Source organism: Hemibagrus wyckioides, linkage group LG01 (genome assembly GCF_019097595.1).
Source record: "Hemibagrus wyckioides isolate EC202008001 linkage group LG01, SWU_Hwy_1.0, whole genome shotgun sequence".
Taxonomy (NCBI): domain Eukaryota; kingdom Metazoa; phylum Chordata; class Actinopteri; order Siluriformes; family Bagridae; genus Hemibagrus; species Hemibagrus wyckioides.
Window position 1 is genome coordinate 26,916,950 of NC_080710.1, and position 27,085 is coordinate 26,944,034.

Genomic DNA, 27,085 nt, shown 5'->3' on the forward strand with positions numbered 1-27,085 from the left:
ACAGACAGAAATCTCAGACAGACAGCTTCTTTCTTTCTTCTTCTTAATGCTCTGCAGTTAGGTTTGCAGGAGGACATTGGTGGGGTGTGTAAAAGGTCTTTACACACATGGTTAATTTTTTCAAAATATTTCTTTTACATACACAACATCCCAAATGGAAATAGTTGTAACATCTGGTTTAAACCAGTTTTACTCGTCCTCGGTGTCCTCGACCTCATTGAACCAATAGCTGACCTGATTAGATTTTGGAATTGATCCAAACAGGATCAAGGTCACAACAAGGTCAATGTCCGGAATATTTTTTTTTTTTTCTTTTTGGTTGATTTATATTTTAAGTGTGTTACAGTGATTCAAATTACTTACTATAAGAGCTAGCTTTGCTGGTGGTAAAGACATTGTGCTCTGAACCACTGAAGAAGAGGCCATCTTGCTCAGGGATTGCCGTGTGTCTTAATTCTACTTTGGAATGAACTCTTATATTGATTATTTCGAACATTTTTGCCTCATCATCAGGTGGTAACAGTCACAGCTTTGCATCGCATTATAGGATTATTTTCCTATAACAGCATGTCCTGTCCTTTTAATCCTTAAAGGATAGACACTAAGAAAAGGGAATTTAGTACTAAATACAGATTGTTTTGTACATTTCCAAAGCACTTTCTTTGATAGTAGAACAACCCAGATCCCTGGATCTTTCCAAACAGGATTATATTAGTACAGTTTATCCACAAGAATACATATTGCAATTCTTCTTTTGGGTGGAAAGGAAAGTGCTCTGTACCAGGGGATACACAACCACCACCATTCTTGTTAAAATCCTTCTCAAATCATGCAAATTGGACTCCCAATTCTCCACTCATTCTTCTATAGGCTTATGAACAAGAGGTAGTGGAATGGGAAATGGAAATGATGAAGAGAAAAGTGCAAGTAAAAAAAAAAAAAAGACAAAGACTATTGCAAATGTTGTGGGACTCAATACTCATTTCTCAAACTGTTGGGTTGAGGCCACAGAGGCACTAAAGAAAACCTAGTCTGTCTGATCACAAGAACGACCTGAGACGTGAAGTGTAGAGAGAGCAGTACAGCCGAGTGAAGTAGCAGTTAGCAGGGTGCAAACATGATGCCGTCACCTTTCCTGTTAGATTTCCTTACAGTTCGAAGCATAAAATACAACTCTTAGCCTCTTGTAGATGTAAAGCAAAGTGTAGTGGTGGTAAAGGGGGATCATGCACGATTCTCGTAAAGCTGGTTTGATTTCCAGCTAGAGTTTCTCTTCAGAAAGCATCGCCTCTCTACAGGGGTTGTAAGTAAAACGTTAAAGGATATGGTCTTCAAATCCAAGCACCACCGAGCCGCCTCTGTTGGGTCTTTGTTGCGTTATTCTTTAACCCTTAACCCACTTGCATTGAAGTCTCTCTCAGGCTACATCCGCATTAATCCGGATGGATCTGAAAACTACATTTCTGTTAAAGCACTTTGGGGGAAAAAAGCAATCTAAAGGTTGTACAAAGTCACATTAATGATTAACAAGGCTATCAAACTGGATGGCTATCACAACAAATGCAGTACAACATCAACTCGTTTGTTTTAGGTTCAGTGGGTCACATGACTGCGCCACATGATGTAAAAAATACGTCATTGTATTGATATATCTCGTTTTTTGCAAAAGCTGTTGGGGGGGGGGCATTTCAGTGTGGACAGAATGGCAAAACAAGCTTTAAGATTTATCTGTGTTAATGTGGACATAACCTCAACGACAAGTTGGATAAAAATGTAAATGTAAGCCTCGCTTATAACTAATTATCATATTTATCTGGCTCATGTTCACAAATGAAAGGTTTGCTAATGCAGTTCTAATAAAGTATTGGATAAAGACTAATGTCAGACTTATGTTGGTTAGAATGTTAAATGTTATGTTGATTTGTGCAAAGGAAAAGCAGAGGAAGCTATGGGTTCTGATATGAACTAATATATTATCTATGTACTGACTGCTGACTGAATAAATTACTGACTTCTTAACCAAGATACCAAGGCCTAGGATGTTATATGATTGTGCCATGTATAGTACTGTATATTGGACAGGTTCTTGCAAGTTAAGCTGATGGTGATGTTTCAGAAATAACATTTCTTAAATATTGTAGAATATCAGTTTGCTTTACAGTGGTATTAGATGATTTGCTCTCTCAAAGTTAGGAAAAAATACATTCTGGAAATATCAAAATGTTGGAGTGGTATTAATATTTTTCTTTTCACCTCAACAGCCATGTTTTACATGGAATGCTACGGGAAGCAGGTGGAAAGCAGAATGCTTCAATTACAGAAAAGCACTTCCAAAGTTGAGAAACGTTCGACTAGAATGATTTCAACCAATTTTATTTTTTACTTATTATTTCGCAGTTCAGAGGGCAAGCTAAAAACAAGGTGGAAGACAGGAATTATTATCTTGTTGGTAGGCACGTATGAGGACATATACAACTTTGGCAATGACAAATCTTCAATTCAAGTCAATTCAATTCAATTCAATTTCAATTCCATCATTGTGATGACTGAAATCAACAACTTAATTTTCATATGTGATCTGATCTTACGCTTTAACTTTTACTACATTTCATTTATTTAACCTGCAATACTGATGGTAATGAATCTAATCTAGAGAGAAAGCTAGGCCAGTTAGTTAGATGGTACTAGTTACGATTAGTAAGAGCATTGCTGTGGTTACTGTGTGTGTGTTGTATGATCTCCAGTTAGCATTTTATCTGGAAAAATAAAAAGTTTCAGCAATGTTCTAGGAGTGTTTGGAAATATTATTTAAAAACCCAAGAATTTGCTGTGTAAACACTCCTGGATCCAAATGATTTAAAACCCGTAACATTCAGAAAATACCATGCCAACATAAAATTGTTAGCTGAGCTATGATTCCCCCGAACAAGACATCCCAAACAGTTCAGTGGTCTCCTCAGTTCTACTCAATGAAATGCTCTGTACAGTGATGTTGGTGATAGGCCTGTAGCATAAATATCAAGAGCCCCTGTGATTCAGTGACATCTGAAATACTGTACACTCAACCTTAATATGCAACAGTATATCCTCCTACGTAGCAGTCAGATTTGTGCTTCAGCTGTCTGCATGGATCTGTTGCTTTTTCATACTCGTGTTTAAAAAAATAAAAATAAAATTGGCATGAATAACTGCACCTGCCCATCTCCCAAACCAACCTCTACCGCACAATAATATGAAGAAGACTTCAATAAAAAGGTATTGTGTGTGTTTGGATCACTGTTCGAACACCTTCCCATGGTAGGTGAATTATTGAACACCTGTGCGCTCACTTGAAATATCAGATGTTTTTTCACGGAAGCAAACGAAGGAAAGTGGGTGTAAGGAATCTATGCATAAACCATAAACAGCAATAAAAGCCTCAGATACATCGTACGGTGGCTTCGGTGTCTGGTAGAATAGAAATGTTTTTGTTTTGTTTTTAATTATTAAGTGTTCTGGATGAGGGTTAGAAATATGGCATATGGTGTCCATAGAATTTCCTTCTCATCATCAAACATATTTTGTTAAGTCATTTTATTTGCTAATTAAAAAAAATAAGTAAAGCAATTCACTGCTTTAGAAAATCACTTTATCCAATTAGCCTCTTTGGCTGCAGGATCCATGAGTAAAATAACATGTCCCAGTGGCAATCAGCGGTGGCCCAATTTTGTCAGGCGTTCTCGTTTGCACAGCTCACACAGCAGATATCTGGCTGAGTGTCGCAGAAAATTCTTCTTCCACAAGTATCTAGTGTTGCGTTCCACAGCCACAATGTTTGCCAGCTATTTTTGTAGGTGCCTATTTTCACAATTCTGGGATTTTGATGTTGCAAGTTTCTGGTTATTTTGGGTATGTTAATTGCTTTCACATATCCTATGTTCCTCTTTTTTTAGGCTTGTAGTTGGACTAATTATCTGCGTTTTCACAGCACACAGGAGTATGATCTTCCCCAATATGTCAGTCATTTACAGATGAGATTCCCTGCTGATCACACTCACCCAGGCACTAATTTAGGCACAGATGTTGTATTTCCCCTTTGGTAAGGACAGTTGTTATTTCAGTGGCGGTGAAATGAGATAAGGAATAATTATCACAACAGGCTTTCATTCACAGACAACTGAAAGGGTTTTAGCTTAAAGCATGTCATTTTTGGAATATGTATTAATATGTATTTATTATTATTAATTAAAAAAAGTGGCATTTACATAGGCTTTAAGCAGATTCATTGCACATTAAAGCCAAATATAAAGTGGGGTTCAAGCATTTTCCAATGAATAAACAAAATTGTAGAATCTTGAAAAAATTTACAACAAAAAAACAATAAAATTTGTCATTATTTAGTATTCAAGATTCAGAATATTTCTAGGCCACTATTCAGATTAAAGCAAATTTGTGATATTTATCATTTTAACTCCTTTGTACAAAAGGTCAGATTTTTCTTAGCCTATACATTGGAGCAAGAGTTAAGACGACATGACAATGGATTCAATCTAATATATATGATCAACTTTTAAAGCGAAAATGGGGCACATGAAAAATTAAATTAAATTAAAACCTAACACAATTCAACACAACTGGATAAAAGAAATCAGATTGGATCATTTGAGAATGAAGAGTACTTCTGTTTATGATGGATGCCAGTTAGTATTAGGATCAGTAGTGTACTGCACTGTGACATTGTATAAAAGAAAAATCTTTTATTTTCTGAATACAGATTTACTTTCATCAGGAAAAAAAAACAACAAAACTTTTACTTGTTTTCTGCCAAAACAAGATCCAGGTGTCTTCAGGCTCCTCTGTGACAAGGCAAGCTTGCTACAAAGCCTGATAAACCTTTGTTGCTAATTGTATTCTGGATTTCAAGTAACCTAATTAGTAAAAACTGGACAATCTTCTGGTGTTTGAAACCAAGCCTTAGGTTTTTCAGGTCGCTAAGCAACAGAATAAGAACATTGCATTGTTGTCTAACGAAAGACAATAACATCTGGAAAAATTTGTGGAAAAGGGAAAGATGTTATGTATATGACTAGTCTCATTTGCAATGTTTACAGCGCTTTATCTGCAAAGCACTGAGTATTTGTACAGTCCATGCATATAAATGTAATGAAATGTTGACATTTTCTATCAAATAAAACCATTATATAGAATATTTTTATTCATATCTAATCTTGCATATCAAAAGCTACATACTCATATAAAAGACCAAAAGTAGGTAAAAGTCTCACCATCACATTCGTATCTGCTTGTTGAACATTTCAATCCAGATTTATTTCCCCTTTGCTGTTATAATAATCTCCACTATTCGTAGAAGGCTTTCCACTAGATGTTGGAGTGTGGCTGTGGGGATTTGTGTTCATTTTACCTCAAGAGCATTAGCGAGGATGGTGAGGAGGTCTGGGGTGCAGCCGGTGTTCCAGTTCATCCCAAAGGTGTTAATTGGGCTTGAGTCAGAGTCAGAGCTCTGTGGAAGAAACCCAAGTTCTTTCACTTCTCAAACCATGTCTTCATAGAGCTCTGTGCTTTGTGCACAGGGGCATTGTCATGCTGGAACAGGGTTGAGCCTCTTATATCCATTGAAACACTACTAGTTTTGTACATCCAAATTTGTGGCAACAGTTTAAAGAAGAGACATGTGTAATGATCAAACTTTTAGCCACATAGTGTGCCTCCTTTCTATGATGTGGTCTACTGGTGGATCAGCCTCACTGCAGGACATCTCAGTAAGCTGATCCAGAAAGCCAGTTCTAACACAGGACCAACTCTGGACTGACTAGAAACAGTTACCTAGAAAAAAATGGCAGCAGAACTGGAGATCTTTCTATCTTGTTGATTGCACATTTTCAGGAGCACCATTTGCTCTCTGCTTATTCCACCATGGTGCTCTAGGGGTCTTTTTCTGGCAGCTGGCATCAGACCCCACAGTGCCTCGTCTCAACAGGAGACACCCCCACCCACCAGGAATGAAAGAAAAACAGGACAGATTTTTATTCATTTATGTATATGCATGCAATTATATACATAGGATGCCATAGTCATTAAAGTAATCTCATCCGTTGGATGCTTTGAATATCTATCTTTGTTTTTCCACACCTTTATTTTTTGCTCTCATGTCTTTTTCACTGTGCGGGGCTTGTTAATATGTCTAGAAAGTCTAACTCTGTCTTCGTGATTTGTTAATAAGTGTAGAAAGTCTAACCCCTCTCAGTGTTTTTCTCTTAGGTGTTGTGTGTTTAACTCGATGTGTTTCGTTAATTATTTAAATGTCTGTCTGTTATTTGTTAATATTTCTCGAATGTCTAACTCCTGTATGTAATTTGTTATAGTTTCAAATGACTGCCAGTGTGATTTGTTAAGGCGTTTCTGTGATTTGTTAATAACCCCTGTCTGTGTGATTTGTTTATAATATGTTTTAAATGTCTATTTGATCCGTTTATATGTTTAGAATGTCTAACCCCTGTCTGTTTGATTTGTGAATGTATGTCTCTATGTCTGTGATTTATTCATGTCTCAGATGTCTGTCTATGTGATTTGTTAACGTGTTGAATGCCTAACTCTGTCTATTATTTATACACAATGGCTTTCCATTGCTGCTGTAGCACACAAAGTTCCCCTCAGGGATCAATAAGTACAACTATCTATCTATTTAATTCATTTTAAACATCCTTTTATACAATATTCAGATGCAAGATTTAGTGAAATGATTGCCTTGGTGCAATGGTTTGTGGGATTTCTACCCAGTTTCTCTCAGGCTGTTTGCTTTCCATGCATGGTCATACGAGCTTGGACTGTGACACACACCAGCCTGGTCTTCCTGACAGAAAATCTGGTACTGGCAAAGGGAATCTGATTAAAACCTCACACACAACGCGCCATGTGTTTGCGTTGGAATCCCAGTGGCTGCTTCTGTGCTAGTCACCTGTCAGCCAGTTTTGTTTTAATTGCTTGGGCCAGAAAACTTTAGCCCAGGTCCAGCACTCTTTTATTATTATAAAGCTGTGATCAAGCTACATTTTAAGCTACAAGCCAAAAACATTTTTTAAACACATATTAAAGTATCTTAAACTGAACTTTACACAGATCAGCCATAACATTATGACCACCTGCCTAATGTCGTGTTGGTCCCCCTTTTGCTTCCAAAACAGCCCTGACCCGTCATGCACTGTGTATTCTCACACCTTTTTATCAGAACCAGCATTAACTTCTTCAGCAATTTGAGCAACAGTAGCTTGTCTGTAGGATCGGATCACACGGGCCAGACTTCACTCCCCAAGTGCATCAGTGAGCCTTGGCCGCCCATGACCCTGTTGCCGGTTCATCACTGTTCCTTCCTTTGACTGCAGACCGGGAACTCCCCACAAGAGCTGCTCTGATCCAGTGGTCTAGCCATCACAATTTGGCCCTTGTCAAACTCGCTCAAATCTTTACACTTGTCCATTTTTCCTGCTTCTAACACATCAACAAAATGCTCACTTGCTGCCTAATATATCCCACCCACAGGTGCCATGATGAGGAGATCATCAGTCTTATTCACTTCACCTGTCACTGCTCATAATGTTATTGCATGATCAGTCTACTTAGATTTTGCCCTTGTCAGGTTATTCTTAATCTAGTGTAATTTTTTTTTTTAAATTATCTTTCTAAAATTGTTGGGAAAAAATTATAAAATCAATCGGCTAACATTAGCTACATGCTGTTGAACTTGCAGGCATGGCATCAGTGTACAGTGGTTATTCCCAGCTCTGTAGGGAGCTGTAACAATGAGTGTCAATGGAACTCCAGTCATGAAGACCACTAACAACCATCAATGACCATCATACTCATTGTGTTTGATGCATAGTCAAATTTTTACACCTACACTCTTATCATCTGTCATCTATTGAAAATTGTGTGGTTTTATTTGGACAACGTATAATGTGCATAAATGGATCACTTTCCATATATCTAAATAATTCTGCAAGTGTAAATTAGGTTCAAAAAGTCTCTAAGAAATCACTCTGCTGTTTGTTTTCCCACAGAACCAAGAAGGTGAGCCACTGTTACCGCATCGCGTACCGTCACATGGAGAGAACTTTGAGCCAAGAAGAAGTGCGGCTGATTCACCAAGCCATCGAGCAGACAGCAGAGCGAGAGCTGGGTGTACAGGGAAGATTCTGATTCCTGCTCAGCCTGTATCCACTCAACCACAACAACCGAAAAAATGTGATTTCTCACAAAACACGCTGTTGTAGGTTGCATACAAAACATGGACAAGGCAAGAGGTCATTGTTTTAAAAAGGACAGCTTGCACAGACTTTACCGTAGATCATTTTATACTTGAATCACTTTTGGTTTGTTGTTATAAACAAAAATCTTGTGCTCCCACATGCACTGTTGACCTTGATCCCTCTCATTTTACCAGTTTCATCGCTCGTATACCGAACACATGCAGTGTTCTTAAATCCCTTTTCTCTTGCCGCCTGCAGTAATCTTGCATCTGAAGCTCTGAGAGGCTGATCTTAAATACCGCCATCACAGCAGCGTGTCGCCTGGAGGGAAAGGTCTTTGATTTAATGCAGACATTCTGTAGTCCGTTTACTCCGGTGGATTCCAGCCAGCAGGGAAGACAAAAGAAACGAGTCTGGAAAGACTTGCTTGGCACTTATGGCTAACTTTGTATTTCCTTTAATGACCATTTCAGATTGAATACAATGACTTTCTTCCTTAAAAATAAAATTACTTAGAGAGTTAAATATTTCAGGAAACATTTTTGGGATAAAAGCGACAGCTAACATGTCCTGTAATGTAATGTTAGACTCTTTGGTCATTAATAATAAAGTAAATGTTGCACAAGGTGTCTGATCAGTTGGAAAAAGTTGCACTCCTGCATTGCTGATAAAGATATCAGTGTTACTGGTTGTTTATCATTAAGTTATACCGGATAATGATTCGAATCAGAGTTAATGTTACTACCCAAAGTTTTCCAAGACCATGTCCTGAAGTGTTTCATTCCTCTTATATCAGAGCGATTTGACAATAAATGACACTTTTTTAATTAAAGAACAACTTTTTATCACTTTGTGTTTACGTACCATGCTGTGAAACATCTGCAAAACACATTAGTTCATGTTATCGCTTATGTCAGAGCGGATATAAACAGTTATCCCCCCCTCACCATTTGTCACTTCCTTGACATTAATAGGACAAAAAGGAATCTGAGAAACAGGAAAGCACACACTCTCTTCTGAAGACTCTCCTATGGCAGAAAAATGACTGTCACAGAACACTGACACTTGTAAGTCCTAGATTACGTGAATTGTTCACCATACAAGTCGATGTGAATGTGTTGTTACATATCACATATTAGAATGTATTAGAGCTTTAATATAAACCTGTGATATGCCTTGAAGCCGGCACTCAACACACTCAGAACAATCAGATTTGTGATTAGAACAGCACTTTTCTAACATCCACATACACACTTATATGGTATAACCTACTGAATCCTACAGGGTCAAGACTTCAGTATTTGTGTTACATTTGCTACTCAGAACCACTCTGACCAGGGTTTTATGAGTTTTTTTTGGGGGGGGGCTTTCTAAACCAATGATGCTTAGGCCAGGAGTTCTTAAACTTTTTGCAGCCACCAACAAAATAAGCACAATACAATAACAGCTGGACAATGTCAGTGTCCCCAGTGAATGAATGTACTCAAATCTTTGCAGTCTGGGCACATAAAAAAATACATATAATCATCATTTTCAAAATATCATTGTTTTATTGTATACAATATCAACAAAAATATACTAATATTAATATGCTATCAAATATTTTTGTAAACATTTCCATATACCCCCTATAGAAATACAATACCGAACTCAATGATTGATCTTCAGTAACTGTTTTCCCCTGCTCAGGGTTACTGTGGATCCAGACCAAATCCTAGGTGCAAGGTGGAAAAATTTACCTCACTTGGGGCTCCAATCCATTAGAGGGCTCCATGCACAGTCATACACTCCTAAAGTTTAACATAGACAAATTTCCTAACTGCATGTTTTTGGGAAGTGGTAAGAAACCGGAGAACAGACATGAGAGAACAAGCGAAACTCCACCCAGAGCTCAGGATAAAACTGAGAACTGCAATATTTTATGAGGATTCCTATCGCAATCAAAAGTGGATAAATGTACACTACCCGTCAGAAGTTTGGACACAGCTTTTAATTCAATGTTTTTTGTTTAGGGATTTATTTTCTACATTCTAGAACAATACTGGAGATTTCAAAACTATGAAATAACACACATGGACTTATTATTATTATTATTATTTTAAGACACGAAGGTCAGGTGTTCAGGAATAGTTCTTGCAAGAACAGTATTGTCAAGTGCATTTGCAAAACCCATCAAGCACCATGATGAAACTGGCTCACATGAAGACCATCCCAGGAAAGCAAGACCAAAATTTACCTCTGCTGCAGAGGAGAAGTTCATTTAGAGTTACCAGCCTCAGAAATCACCAATTAACAGCACCTCAGATTAGAGCCGTTATGAAGGCTTTACAGAGCATCAGTAGCAGACATATCTCAATATCAACTGTTCAAACGAGATTATTGTGTATTTCGGCCGCCTTCAGCATTGTTTTACAATGTAGAAGGAAATAAACATCAGGAAAGACCATGGAATTAGAAGATGGGTCCAAACATTTGACTGGTAGTGTACATCATCATCAGCTTCACCTTTTGGAACCATTTTCTCCTAAACATTCCACACAAAGCACCTAAAACTACTAGGTTCTATTGTGATAAAATGTAGAATTGAACTTAGTGTAACTTTTTGGAAGTTTTAAGTTCTGACAGGAGTGTTGGTCGATAGCACTCAGTATAAGCAGTGTGCTTTAATTGGATTTCTTACTAATGAGATTTGTAATCTTTGTTTCTAGCTTTAACATTAACTGTGCAACTTGTTTGTTGGAATGCCAAAGGATATTACAGGAGTGGACCTTTTGGGGTTTTTTCTTGTTGGTGGTTAGGGTTTTTTTTTTTCCCCTCTTTTTATTCATTAGGACTTTTAATTCATGAGCTTAGCATAAGACTAGACAAGCCATGTTGTATCGTTAATTAAAAATGTCGAGTAGGTCAGTGAGTTTGCAAGTGACAGTACAGCGTTCTCACTTCTTACAAAATACTTCCTGTTTCCCATTGTTTTCCTGTTCATTAAGCAGGCTTTTTAAACAAAAACAGCAATGAATCCCTAAGTCCCATTATTGTGTGTTGGAGTAAACAGTGGAACCTTCGACTCTATTGCATGTGCTCACTGGGACAGGTTGGGGGGAAAACTCACAGCCTCCAATATGGTATTTGTTCGACCGTGCCAAAGAAAAGAGTGGGCTGCATCCAAATTATTCCAGCATTGTGTGTGGGTGTGGGTGTATATGGAGGGGGGTGTTTCTCGCCCCCATCCCTCCCTCCCATGTTTATAAAGGGTGACAAAAGAATGAAGGGATAGCCTCTTCAGGGAGAGAGTTCAATTGCAGTCACAGTAATGAATGTGTGATGTTTTGCAATCAAAACCTGAATGGATCCTGCACGGATTGCCGAGCACCGAGCCCGTCCACTGGGGCTTAGCCTTTTGTGTTAATGTGTTACTTTTTGCTCAGGGCCACTTTGGATATGCAAAATCATTTTATGTCACTTTTTTTCTTCTGTGGTTTGACAAAAAATGATTGGATGACAAAAATATTTTCTTCTTCTATTGAGTTGAGAGTTGAGCACCCTCTTGTTTTGTGGATGTGATGGTTTGGATTGATTTTTTTTCATTTTTTCTAGAAACATGACTAGGTGCAAATTGAAACACTGCGATATAAAAACAGGAGGAAAACTACATATTGTCCTGTCAGTTTTAATTCCAGTCAATTGTTGGGTTTGTATTGAAAAAATGTACTGTATTGAAACATGTGTAAGAGAGTATACAAAGAGAGAAGTTTTTCCGGGGAAAGCAAAAAACTGACTAACATCCTGCCCTTGGGTTTTGGGTTGAAGGTGGAAGTTAATTTAAAGTTCTTTGTGTTATAACTTCAAATCAAGGGACTGTAGAGCGTGTGGGAAATTGGACAATGTTCAGTCTTCCACCTCTGTGAGAATGAGAGAGTTGATTTTGGAGGTTCGAATACCGGCTTGTCCAGGAGCGGTGGAGTCAATACTATAACCAGAGGCAGGCAAACACCACTGAAAACAGTGTGGATCAATTTGTGGAAATTACATGAGGAGAAAAACGCAAACAAGGCATCAGTCAGCTTCTGTTCAGGGTGTGGGGGGAGTAAGGAAAGGGGTTAGAGTGCTGCTGCCCTAGGGCATTAAGAAAGTCGTTTAGGGTGATATAGTTTTTTTTATCTGAGGGAATATCGACTCTCCAGTGTGACATATAGATTCAATATGATTTCATAAAGAATTTATTTCATCAGAATTTATACACAACCTACGACTAGGACACGTCTTCCCTGTTAGAAAACCCTAATCAAGGATGATTAGAAAGAAACGTTCTGCTGCATCACAGCGTAGCTGAATGCGTTTAGTTTAGTTTATATTGCACGAATTGGTAAAGGATGCGTGAAATAAAGTCATCTCTTCACCAAGAGAAAGGTCTGATTCTGCTGGATCCTTGACCATGAGCATCATCAAGATTTTGAAGCCAAGATCCGTGATGATTGGACAAAAACCTTAGACGAGTGTGCGATCAGAATCTTTCATTCTTCTTAGCATTTCTCTGCTGTAGACTGAGACCGATATTATCATTCCTCTGATCTGGTAGAGCAAAACGGTATCAGCATAAAGTCTTGCGTTTGACTCATGCAAACAGAATTTAACACGCTCAGTGTGAACGCTAGAACAGAGCTAGGCAGCAGGTGTCTAAAAACCCGACAAGAGACGTGTTGCTGCGTCCTTACTGTGCTTTATAATGACAGGGAATGTTCCATGGAGCAGCGTGTAAAATCAAAACTTAGAAGCGGGTGTGTTAGTATATGGCAGACTTTTGCGTGCACTTCAGAGTTGCAGTATGCCAAAAAACATCCTTTAACAAAATGACTAGAAGATACACTATATTGCCAAAAGTATTCGCTCACCTGCCTTGACTCGCATATGAACTTAAGTGACATCCCATTCCTAATCCATAGGGTTCAATATGACGTCGGTCCACCCTTTGCAGCTATAACAGCTTCAACTCTTCTGGGAAGGCTGTCCACAAGGTTTAGGAGTGTGTTTATGGGAATTTTTGACCATTCTTCCAGAAGCGCATTTGTGAGGTGACGCACTGATGTTGGACGAGAAGGCCTGGCTCTCAGTCTCCGCTCTAATTCATCCCAAAGGTGTTCTATCGGGTTGAGGTCAGGACTCTGTGCAGGCCAGTCAAGTTCATCCACACCATACTCTGTCATCCATGTCTTTATGGACCTTGCTTTGTGCACTGGTGCACAGTCATGTTGGAAGAGGAAGGGGCCAGCTCCAAACTGTTCCCACAAAGTTGGGAGCATGGAATTGTCCAAAATGTCTTGGTATGCTGAAGCATTCAGAGTTCCTTTCACTGGAACTAAGGGGCCAAGCCCAGCTCCTGAAAAACAACCCCACACCATAATCCCCCCTCCACCAAACTTTACACTTGGCACAATGCAGTCAGACAAGTACCGTTCTCCTGGCAACCGCCAAACCCAGACTCGTCCATCAGATTGCCAGATGGAGAAGCGCGATTCGTCACTCCAGAGAACGCGTCTCCACTGCTCTAGAGTCCAGTGGCGGCGTGCTTTACACCACTGCATCCGACGCTTTGCATTGCACTTGGTGATGTATGGCTTGGATGCAGCTGCTCGGCCATGGAAACCCATTCCATGAAGCTCTCTGCGCGCTGTTCTTGAGCTAATCTGAAGGCCACATGAAGTTTGGAGGTCTGTAGCGATTGATTCTGCAGAAAGTTGGCGACCTCTTCGCACTATGCGCCTCAGCATCCGCTGACCCCGCTCTGTCAGTTTACGTGGCCTACCACTTCGTGGCTGAGTTGCTGTCGTTCCCAAACACTTCCACGTTCTTATAATACAGCTGACAGTTGACTGTGGAATATTTAGGAGCGAGGAAATTTCACGACTGGATTTGTTGCACAGGTGGCATCCTATCACAGTTCCACGCTGGAATTCACTGAGCTCCTGAGAGCGACCCATTCTTTCACAAATGTTTGTAAAAACAGTCTGCATGCCTAGGTGCTTGATTTTATACACCTGTGGCCATGGAAGTGATTGGAACACCTGATTCTGATTATTTGGATGGGTGAGCGAATACTTTTGGCAATATAGTGTATGTTAAATAGTTCAGTCTGATTGGTCAGAAGCTGTTCTGATTCATTTCTATCACGACAGCTCAGACATGCAAATTTTTGTTAATGAGCTTGTTCTAATATTTTATTGTTTCTATAGTAACGCCTCATTTAACAAGGACTTGTATGGTGGATGGTTTATATAATCTAAGGTAAGCATTCAAAATGTTTTTTTAACAAAGAGAAATGTATGATCAGTGATATAGTGATAAGTTTTCTGTAAGGAGATGTATGTTTATAGCTGCTGTGTATAGTAATGTGCGTGATAACAGGAAGAAACCTAACTTGCGAATGTTATATTCATTGTGTTCATTGTAACCACTTATAAGAGGAACTTATACTTCAGGGCCAGTACAAGTAACTCCGTTTCGTGTAAGGCTTCATAACGCTACCCTGACGTGGATTATATCATGTATGAAATAATACGTCATGGATTAACGTATGATTATCACTCAACATCATACGTTTTATATCAGAACAACACACACCACTAGCAGGTAAGGGGTTAACGTCTGTAATGTCTGGTGTCATATATTTAGTCCTGTCAGGAATAGGGTTAATACCAGCATTAACGTGAGCCTCAGGCAATGGCAGGAGTATATTATGTTGTGTAGTTATTCAGATCAGATCCCGTTAAGGGCCGTGGCTGAGCTCCTAGTCTGGTTCTCCAGGTGACACCCGTATTAATCACAACACTGCTGCAGGTCCGCCTCTTAAACTCCCATGATGCTTTCAAAATCCACTGGGCCCTTCTGCAAGCAACGAGAGAACGAGTCTCTGCTGCCCTATTCAGCCAGCACGGCCTGGCTGCGTCTCAAACCGCAATGCTCCCAGATTTGCCGAACCGAAAACTTGATGCTAAATATAACAAGCCTGGATGAGATGCCATTTGCAAAGTACACCTCCTAATCAGGAGAACAGGACATGTTCACAGGAGCAAAATACTCCAAGTGAATTTCAACCTGGGAAATTTTAAGTCCTCTTGTCTCAAGTGGACTTGGCTTCATAAACATAATCATCTTGTCTATGTCTTATGTAACATTAATTAGTATAACACAATTGTTTTTTTTTTTTTATCTATCCAAGTTCTTGTGACTAACAAAGCATTTGTTCTGTCTGCTTTTGGCTTTCATGAACTTAAGCATAGCAGATCTTCAGGGGTGTGAGTAGCATTTCAAAGATGCAGTTATGACGCGTGTCCCAGACTTATTTCTCACCGCTCTCAAAGCGTTCACTTGTTATATTTCATTTTCAGGTGCCCTGCAGCTATTTGTTTTGTGCTGCATGTCAACTGGAAAAATGGGAGTCTGTAAGAAAAAAGGAGCGAGCTGCAGAAAATTAAAGTCTCTTTGATAGTGTAGATTTATTAAACTGCTCTCACAGAGACACCATATTTACGGCTGAAAGCCATACTGCTGCAGAAATATAATAATTAGTGAAAATTTTTAGCTTGAGGGGACTTTGTAAGTGTGTAACCGTAAACTACCAGATAGGACAGGTAGGGAAAAGAAAGATTTAGAGCTACAGCTGATTGCAGAATTATTGGCGCCCTTCAAGAGAATGGACATAAGTTATTGTATTAACTAGATAGAATAGTACATCTGTTTTTTCACTTTACTTTAATAAGAATCCTTTATTGCGACCTTTTTTAGGTAATATTTCGACACCCCAAGAGTATTTCTAAAATAAACCATCGCCTCAAACATTTGGTTATTATTTTAGAGTTATCACCAAACCCTCCAGCACAGCAGCAAGAGAAGCAAAACATTAAAGTTTCCGAATTTTTTTAATTATTTTTTTTAGTTCATTTTTGAAGTTGTCCGTAACAAATGTGTGGCAAGATCATTGATGCTCGGGTCTGTTTTGTCACTAGTGTTTCAGGGGCTCATGTGAAGACTGATGGGATCATTAACTCTGCTAAGTATCAGGACATTCATTTCCAAAACTTGGTTGCCTCTGCCAGGAGGTTCACACTTGCCCAGAGATGCAGCTTGTAATGAGATGATGAGCCAAATCCGAATCAACACAGAAAGTGGGATGAAAAATCAATGTTTAGCAATGACCATCTCAACTTATAAATTAGAACTGATCTTATTTAACAAGACCATCCACATCCAAACCTACAAATATTATGAAGCTTGAAATGTTCTGCATAAAGAAAGAGTTCAAAATCCCACTCCAAGCGTCTCCAAGGGTCTCTGACCTTATTATACATGAAAGGAAGAGGCTCTGTACTCACCAAATAATATTTCTGAAGATTTACTCATATAATAAAACCATATCACCTATGTATGTATGTTAAGCTCGAAAGATCACTTTCAATTTATTGCTTTCTTTTCTAAAGCTTACCAGTAGTTGACTGTATCTGACTGCATTAATGCTACTTGACCACCATTTACATTATGATAATAAATAAATAAAATGTACCATCTTATTTAGAGTGTGTGAATATGTGGATCCAGATCCACAGTAACCCTGACCAGGATAAGGTGATTACTGAAGAAGAAATTAATAAGTCTTATTTACAGAGAACTTTATGGCCATTATTGGTACTGAAATTTAAATTACTTTTGACTCACACTCACTTTCTTACACTCTTTGTTATATTCCATTATTTTGCATTCACCAAGTGGTTACAAATGTGAAAGAAGTTGCAGCTATAACACTCCTGGTATCTACACTATATTGCCAAAGGTTTTGGGACATCTGCCTTTACATGCATATGAATGTAATATGGATTTGGCCCATCCTTTGCTCCTATAACAGCTTCAACTCTTCTGGGAAGGTTTTCCACAAGGTTTAGGAGTGTGTTTATGGTAATTTTTGACCATTCTTCTAGAAGCGCATTTGTGAGGTCAGACACTGATGTGAACGAGAAGGTCTGGCTCGCAGTCTCCGCTCTAATTCATCCCAAAGGTGTTCTATGGGGTTGAGGTCAAGACTCCACACCAAACTCGCTCATCCATGTCTTTATGGACCTTGCTTTGTGCACTGGTGTGCAGTCATGTTGGAACAGGAAGGGGTCATCCCCAAACATGCCCCGAAAGCCTTGTGAGCGTTTACCTTTTCAAGCAGCAGCCAGTGAAATCTTTCAGCTTTGAGTGCAGCTGTAATTTGCTGGTGTTAAACAAGACTCTGAAGTCCACTTCTTTACAGTTTCTCTAACTGACCCCATCTTTTCAGACAGACATGTCATGTCATGGAGTGAAACCATGTTGAGGCTTGAATGTAAGATGTATTTGGCAAGCTCTACTAGATTTGAAGGATGTTCTTGAAAGCTAAGCCAGTGTTTCAAAGTGAACAGATCCATGAATTTTAATGATTACAGTGGAATAAGATAAATTTATTCTTCTCCTGAAAGCTTTCACACATCCACATCACTGATTCTTATTATTTATTCTACATTCTGCTACATTACCCATCAGCCCCTTGTCACATGTCTCACTAATCACTCACTCTTCTTCCTCATTTCACCTTGATGTGCACCACTGTTTAAGTTCTGGTTTCTCTGAACCTCCTTGTCATGCTTCTGTTGATGTTTGTTGCTTTGCTTTCTATAGACTTGCTCGTTGTCTGTATGTTTTGCTCTTTTGTTGTGTACTCACTGTTCTTCTTAGACCTTCCACAATAAAAGTCTGCACTTGCATATACTGCCAACTCCCTGACAGCTCTTTATATAGGTGTTCAAATGAGAGGCAATATACCCAGTGTTGTTCTTCTAAACTCCATCCCATCTGATAAAACATCTAAAGTTGTGGACTGGAAAACTTATAGCACATTGCGTATCTAATTTTTTGTGACAATAATATATGACGATACAACTTCCATAAATATTTTTCCCTAAAATTGTGTACAAGAGTTTTTCTTTTTTTCTTTTAACCTTCTAACCTTGCTTAAGTTCTCCTTCTGCCAAGATGAAATGCACACAGAAGCATATTTCAGTTCAGGAGGAGTGCGTCAGAAGTGCATCAGTAGAAGTGCATCAGTTCTGCAAAAGTGTCAAAAGTAGCAAATATTAGCTCAGCATATTAGCCGAGTTCCATGCTTAAGCAGGTTTTAGATTATGGTAATACTGAGTCTAAATGCCTAACAAGCAAAATATTCTCGAATGTTCTTATTAAACAGACAGCAAAAAGAAGAATGTGTAAATGTGCCTAGTAATGTTGTCTGAACATTTATTAATTATCACGTATTCAGGAGATGCTCTAGTTCTTAAATATTGCCACTGAAATAATTTTATTTAATGCTTTTGTCTTTGCATTTTTATTATAATGAAGATTTGGGACATCTGCCATTACATGCACATGAATGTAATATGGAGTTGGCCCACCCTTTACAGCTATAACAGCTTCAACTCTTCTGGGAAGGCTTTCCACAAGGTTTAGGAATGTGTTTATGGGAATTTTTGACCATTCCTCAGAAGTGCATTTTTGAGGTCAGGCACTGATTTTGGACGAGAAGGTCTGACTCACAGTCTCTGTTCTAAAGGTGTTCTATCAGGTTGAGGTCAGGACTCTGTGCAGGTCAGTCAAGTTCCTCCACACCAAACTCGCTCATCCATGTCTTTATGGACCTTGCTTTGTGCACTGGTGTGCAGTCATGTTGGAACAGGAAGGGGTCATCCCCAAACTGTTCCCACAAAGTTGGCAGCATGAAATTGTCCAAAATGTCTTGGTATGAAGCTGAAGCATTAAAAGTTCCTTTCACTGGAACTAAGGGGCCGAGCCCAACCCCTGAAAAACAACACCTGAATTCAATGATTTGGAGGGGTGTCCCAAAACTTTTGGCAACATAGTGTAATTGTCTTATTATTATCAACTAGTACTGCTGAACCTTGTGAATATTAAATAATGAACTGGATTATTGAACCCTTCTGATTTAACATCCTAAATCTGCTTTGAAATCTTCTTTTCATGTCCATCTCACTGCTCACAATTATCTCTTAAAGTGTCTAAAAGTGAAATTTGTTTCATCACAGGATTTTCTTTTCATTAGCTGTGTCAGTCAAGGAGATTGATACAGTAATCAGACACACATGAGGTGATTATTGTTCTATTAGACATTATCATTAAAAGAAATAAAGACTTTACATTGTTAATTAAGATTTTTTTGACACTCTTTACAGATTATCAGGCTCCATGTAACCATATCTACTGAAATGATTCCCTAAAATAGATTGAGGACATGAATATTGCTTCTTATTTTTAACCAAGTGTTTCGTTTCGCTATTTTTGACACAATTTGAACTCCACATCTCTCCATCTCCATCAAATTTCTTCACAATCCAGCTCTGGACTAGGAGGCTAGTCTTACCGCTATTAATAAAACATCTTTCAGAATTCTTGTGCAAGCAGCACTTAAAATAAACTTTCCTGCTTTTGTGGCAGGTGAGACTGTGGCTCTTCCATTTGTAGGCTAGTTACCAGTGGTTCAAGATCTCATGGAGGTTTTAAAATAGAGTCAGATTATAAGGATGGAAACTTTTGAAACTGTAAATGCTTGTAAGGAAACAGAGATATTAAAGCCTCTAGCCTGAAATGCAAATGTTCATTTTGTCAGAGGAAACATGATCTAGTCCTTATGGGTTAACAATATTTTGCAGGACGTGAAAAGAAAATGAAATCAAGCTGGAGGAAGCGCTGTGTGTTGCCCCTTACAGCTACACTTTCCAATTCAAAAGCATAACTACTAACAAGCCATGATTCCAGCTTCTTTTTTTTTTATAAAGGGTGTAACAAAGTCACAGAAACCGATGTCTTATTTCTCTAACAGAAATCAAGCTGTGGTCCGAAGAGAGTAAAGCGACATGTACTGGCACTCACGCCACGAGTGTTTCTCCAGTGTAAACTAGTGAGGAATATCTAAAAAAAAATGGACTGTTTAGAGCACACAAGGACAAGACACGGGCTCAGAAGGCAGGCATGGAATTCAGCCAGATATGAGACACGAGGCGGCGAGAACCGGTTGCCATGGAAATTTAGCTCGATTCCAATCCGATCAGGTTTCCAGAAAGAAGCTCAGTTTACAAACAGCTGTTACAAATCTGTCTCATCTTGTTCAACATGAAATCCCTGCTTTCTGTGCTGTTTCTTATAGCAGAAACCCCATCATCTTGCTCTTCGTAAGGTTGTGCACCGAAACGGATGCAGAACATTCATACCTACTTTTAATTTGATGGTATCTGTTTATTATAGCAAGTATCACTTTATCACAGCAGGTGATATGTCTGAAGTGCTTGGTCTGATTCCAATACCAGCTTTTCTGTCATCTCTACAATGAGCTGCTTACAATCAGCCATCTCGCATTAAAACAAGGTGAAGCAGGCCATATTGTTACCCGAGGCAAAGTGAGGTGAGCATACATGAATCATAAGCATACTCTTCATCCTATTCAGGTGTTTATTAGACTGCCCGAGAAGAAAATTGCTCCTAGATCACAGCATGAATCATGTATTTTTATTACTCGGGTTTTGCCGACCAAATGCACTTCATTTTCAGGTCAGCGGTGCATTTCTGCATCTCCACACCCTTCTCATGCATCATTAGAGGATTATAATGACAGTTGAAAATGTTTTCTTTGAATATTTACTGACCAGCAAAAGAAATCAATTCCTCCCACCTAAGCAGAAATGCTCAGAACTTTTTATATAGAGAGTTGTAGTTTTTTGGTACTCCTACATCTGGTTTCACCTCCTACATCTTTAGAAACAGCTATTCAAGGACTATGACTAATGTACGTGTATATATATCTCCAGGCATATTTTGGTTTATCCAGTACAGAATATATCTTTAAAATATATATATATATATAAGGGTATCTGCAAAATCCTATAAATGTAAAAGATACATCAAGTAGAGCACTGTATAGTTTTCAGACACAAATGAAAACTTGCTGTCAGGGATTACATGCAAAAACCCGAAGCAAGTGTGACAGTGAAAGTCTCCAGATACTCCAAGATCCTTAGAAAATCCTACCAGCCAATTTCTGTATAAAAGTGTACAAAGTGTATCTGATACTAGTGGTGCATTTTCTAAGGACAAAGGACAGTGACACCAAATATTGACTTTGTTTAGTGTACTGCAGTTTATTGCTCTTTTGGGAAGTTTTACAGAATAGTAGAATCTGAGGCTATAATAGAGACCCAAACTGGACAGTTGAAGATTGGGGTGGGAAATCACCTGGTTCTGGTCCTGGTTTACCTTTTTTTAGTCCAGTTTGGGTGCTTATCATAGCTTCAAATTCTTGTTTTTGCTGACAGAAGTGGAACCTGATGTGTTCTTCTGCTTCTCACCATGACTGTAAAGAAAGTAAAATCATTCAGTGTTTCAGGCTGCAGACTACACTGGATATCTTTTGTTTTTTTGCACCATGCTGTGTAAACTTTAGAGTTGGTTGTATAATGAAAATCCCTGGAGATCAGCCATTCACAGAGCAAGTCACAGAGATCCCTATTCTGATGTTCTGAAGGACTTAAACTGTATCAGACGTTCTGAATTGTGCGTCTGCCTCATGATTGGATAACTACTCAAATGGTGTTCCTATTGATCAGTGAATGGATATTCCCATATGTCTGTCATGTACGCAATTATCCAATCAGCAAATTATGTGGCAGCAGTGCAGTTCATAAAATTATGCTGATACAGGCCAAGAACTTTACTTAATGTTCACATCAAGTACAAGAGTGTGGGGAAAAAGTGTCTCTCAATGGCTGCAAGCATGGCATGGTTGTTGGTGCCAGACGGGTAATTGAATATTTCAGAAACTGCTGATCTCCTGGAATTTTCATACAGTCTCTAGAGTTTATACAAAATGGTGCGAAAGAACTAAAAACACTTTCTGGGAAAATAAGCACTCTTTACATCCATGCTGAGTAGACAAAATCATATATTTAGGTTCCACATCAGATTTCATATCTGTCAGCCAAGACACTGGGCACATCAGTTGTATTAGTAAGTGTTGGGCCACCATAACCCATTAAATCCGCTTCAATGCACTTTAACATCAATTCTACAATTCTCTGGAACTGTACAGGAGGCATGAACATCATACTTGATGTTAAATGACAGTCTCTCAGTTGGTGTATTGATGACAAGTCACTTCAAATTTACCCAGAGATGTTCAGCTGGTGTTAGATCTGGTGAGTGTGAAGGCTCATATGATTTAAATCATTTTCATCCTTATCAATCCAGTGAGCTCTCTTGCCCTATGGATGGGGGCGGAGTCATCCTGGCAAAGAACACGCCGTTTAGGATAGAAGTGCTTCATAAGAGGATAATCATTAAGAAGAAATTTGTGTTGATTTTCCTGTGAGAAGTAGACACTGGCATGTTAGACTTCTGCTTCTTCTTTCGGCTTTTCCCTTCAGGGGTGGCCACAGAGAATCATCTGTCTCCACCTATCCCTATCTTCTGCATCCTCAACCCTAGCTTCATATCCTCATTTATTACATCCATATACCGCCTCTTTGGCCTTCCTCTTTGCCTCCTGCCTGGCAGCTCCATGTCCAACATTTTCCTACCAATATACTCACTCTCCCTCCTCTGAACATGTCCAAACCATCTTAATCTGGCCTCCCTGACTTTGTCCCCCGAACGTCCAATATGAGCCGTCCGCTCTGATGTACTCGTTCCTAATCCTGTCCAACTGTGTCACTCCCAAAGAGAACCTCAACATCTTCAGCTCTGCTACCTCCAGCTCTGACTCCTGTCGCTTCCTCAGTGACACTGTCTCTAAACTATACAGCATCACCGGTCTCACCACCGTCTTGTACACCTTCCCCTTGATTCTGGCTGATATTTTTCTATCACAACACTGGCATGTTAGACTATACTAGAAAGAACGCCACCCACAGGTGATTAAATCTAGGAGCCATTTTGTGGATTTATGTATTCAGGTCCTCACTGTATGACTGTTGATTGCTGTACAGTAATTTTCCTGCATCATGCTATGTGAAGTAGCTCCATAAACAGGAAATCTACAGGGTGTTTTTCTTTTCATCTCAGTGAGAGTGCAAAACAAGCTCAAATTCTTTCTCCACGTTAGTTTTGTGCATTTAGGGCAGGTATTTTTAGAAAGTGGCCCATGGCAGTTTGCAGAGGCAGCCGAGTTTGCCTGAAACCGTCTTCGTTGTCTGTATCACGCCTCTGCTGTGCAGCAAAGCTCACATCTGACAGAAACTGATGAAGACATTTTCCTCTGCACAGCTGTGGAATGCTTAATGAGATTGTACCCTTGTGAGGAAAACCTTTCCAGCTCCTTGTTATCCTTACCAAATGTGTGTAGAAGGGAAAAGAGACGAAGAGGAGGGGTGAGACATGTAGGTGTATCCCTGTAAGAACGATGATGTCATTGCTAGATTTCTATTTTTGATGGTAAACAAATACAATCCAGGATTATTTATGGAGGTCTGTTTTAATACTGTAGAGAATAGCTGTGTGTGGAATGAGTTGAGAAGACATACTTGAGAATCTTGTCTCTTGTTTATGCCATCCATACATGCTTGAACCCATGTAGGTGGCTCTCTCTCTCTCTCTCTCTCGCTCATACACACAGTTCTGACCCCATAAACCCAGCCCGTGTGGCTTAAGCAGGTGTGGTGTGATCCATCTCAGACAGTGCAGGTGATCCATGGCTGCTGCACACGAGAAAAGAAATCAATTTTAATGTTACTGCACAGCTTCTAATGGCCCAAGATCTCAAATCTCAAATCAAAGCCAATTATACTAGCTTCCTCTCTTTCTTTTTCTGTTTTCTTCAGCAAACTTGCACATTCTGTTTCTCAGCACTCTGCTTCCTCACCATCTACCTCACACTGCTGCGCTGTCTCTCAGCCTCCTGTCTCTCTCCTTCTGTCTTTCTCACCCTCTTCCATGTCTTCTAGGCCTCCTGTTGCACTTTTTTTTTTTTTTGATCATATACCCACCCACCCACCCACCCTACTGCTCAGACTCTCTATTTCACCTGAAATATAATATCAAAAGGCATTAGTTTCTCTTTCTGTTTGGGTCTCGGTAAGGGAGCACAGGCTGCTGAAAATGATATTATTGAGAAGATAACTGAATCCCCAGTAGAGTAATGTTTTTCTTTACTATATAAAATCCAGCTGAAACCATATCAGACATTCGCTGCTTGTAGCAGAGCTGGAGGGATACCAGAAATGCCTGCTTGTCTTCCATAAGAGAAAAAGCTTATTTGGACAACCATGAGAGAGGGCCATGGCTCTCTTGCTCTCTTTTATTTTAGAGAGACCCTTTAAAAAGTCACAGTCTGTATGAAGCATGGTTGGTTCAGCCATTAAAATGTCGTAAAGCTGAACTGTTTCTATAAGGCTTGATGATTGTCAACACATTGTACTGTAAATAACGCTTCACGTCATCCTCTTTCGGTTTTTCAGTAACCTATCAATTGAAGATAATTAACTGTAAGAAAGTGATATTCTCACACCTCAGGCTGTCAAATCAAACACTGTTTTCTCCAACATGAGCTTCAGTTATGGCAGCTGTTGCCAAGCGTACCATTTTTATACAGTTAATCAGCATTAAAGGTATAGCAAGAATTGCTTGAGGTGTTACATAACGTAATGGAAAGCAACATAAAATTGATGTGATAATAACAGTAGCCACCTTGAATTACAGTAGTTACCATAACAACAATGAATACAGTGAATAGATAGCTGTTTAGCAATATTATAAGGATATTAACACTACTTTTATTATAATTTGTCTAATTTTGATTTAAAAAAAAAAAAAATTCAAGACAAATATAGACTCTGTATTGGCTGATGATCAGGTTTTTATTATGGTTATCAGGAAACAATTATAGTCCTGGGCCATCTTAAATCACTGGGGAAAAAATACAAAATCTTTTATTAATACACATGTTCCAAGTTGTCCAAAATTATATAAAAATCCCAGTTACTAAGTGTATGTACCATGCATTGCTGACCATTATTTATAATGTGTCTCTTGACAGGATTTCCTGTTTCCATCTAAAAATTGTTTAAATTTAGACCATGGGGGAATTTTGAGTGTTTATATATACAGAAATAAACACTGCTGTTATCTCTGATATCCTTGTACAATTGCCAGACTATCATGCCAGTGTCACTGCTGTGCAGAGAACAGTCCACCTCCTTGTATGTACCTAATAAACCGGCAAGGCCAGTGTAATTTCTCCTGATATAATTACATCTGCGGGTCACAGAGGCTATTTCTTAGAGACGAGGAGTAAAGGGCAGTGTGCCAGACTCACTTTACATCCATTAAGCTGACCTGTAAATTAGCTTCACATAAGAGAAAGGAGAAGTAATCATGTTGACAGGATACAGTTGCTTTCCATTTTTGGAATTTCTTTTCTTCAAACACTTGCGAGAGAAGAAGAATGGAGAAATTCCTATTAATCCAACACATTGCAAAGCACATTTCTTTATGAGCTTGTGCCCCACTGATATCCAATAGGTCACTGCTGCCTCCCTAGTCATTTCTTACTGTGCTGAACTGCAGGGTGTAGCTTCCTATTTATCAGATATCACCAGTATTAGAGAGACGGATGACCTTAATGAGTCTTAAGCAAACTGCAGTTTGAGAAATACTTCTTTGTTACAGATGGTCCTCAGTGTGCTTAAAAGAACATGCAAACACAGAAGCTAGCGTGAAATCCAACCTGGCCTAATGCCTGCACGTTCCTACGATGTCAGCAATCATTATGAATCCTTCATACAAAAGACAGAGTCATACTGATCGTATCAGAGAGCTTCCTTTTCATAACAAGCAGCGTGATGAATTATTACTCACAAATAGAATACCAGGCTTTCAGAAAGATTATGTTTGTCACTGAGACTAATGTTGTGTTATTATTATTTTGCAGTAAAGCTGGGAGCCAGATATTACAATGGAGATGATCCAAATGTCATTAGAGAAGACAAAAGACATTATAAAGCGGCTGTTATAAATGGAAAAGGTGGGCATACAAGTTATATACAAGTTACTAGAGGATATATACATCACTTTCTGGAAGGAAAATACTGATGTTATTTTCCAATAAAATACATGGTTTTGCTACTTGATGATAAAAGAGCCTCTGTGAAATACAGCACAGTGAATGTCTTTTTACTGTGAAAGCCAACAAAGTAAAAGTCTTGTTGCCAGATTCACTTTACATCCATTACAGTGATCTGTGAATGCATTAATTAGCAACCATACTGACGCAATGCACTTATTAATTTGGCCTGTAAATTTACTACAGGAAAAAAAAACAGATTTCTTTGTCTTCTTCTTTTTGTCCTAAGGGTACAAAAGACTTTTCTCCCATCTCTATCCTGATGCTGTTCTTTTTAATTAGTGTGCACTGTGTAATTACTTGTGCTTGTCTGTGTGTTTATTGGATTGTACTGTCATCCTCCTGGACTTGTAACTTTGCACGTTGTCTTTTAAAGTAAAGTGTAATCCTGTGAACAGAGTTGCATTCTCTGTTACACTCTGGTCCTGGACACACTGAACTTCATTCCACTGTAAATAAAAAAGCAAACTAGTTGTAGAATAGAATAGAATAGAATAGAATAGAATAGAATAGAATAGAGTACAGTAGAGTAGAGCGGAAGTGAAGGAAGTGTAATAAATTTTAATAGAATAAAAATGCATTTGAGAAAAACAGGCAGATTTTAACATATAATAAAATATAAAATAGAACAGAATATACTAGAGTAGAATGGAATAAA

The 27,085-nt window shown here is 38.8% G+C and overlaps 1 protein-coding gene across 1 annotated transcript in view; it reads left to right on the plus strand.

The window, feature by feature from the left end:
* The window catches only part of fars2 (phenylalanyl-tRNA synthetase 2, mitochondrial), a 164,826-nt gene extending 152,505 nt beyond the window's left edge, over positions 1-12,321 (plus strand). Inside the window, exon 7 of the mRNA XM_058401681.1 lies at positions 8,055-12,321. Within this exon, the coding sequence (XP_058257664.1) occupies positions 8,055-8,193 (139 nt within the window). The 3' untranslated portion in view covers positions 8,194-12,321. The remainder of the gene's footprint in view (positions 1-8,054) is intronic.
* The last annotated feature ends 14,764 nt before the right edge of the window (positions 12,322-27,085 follow it).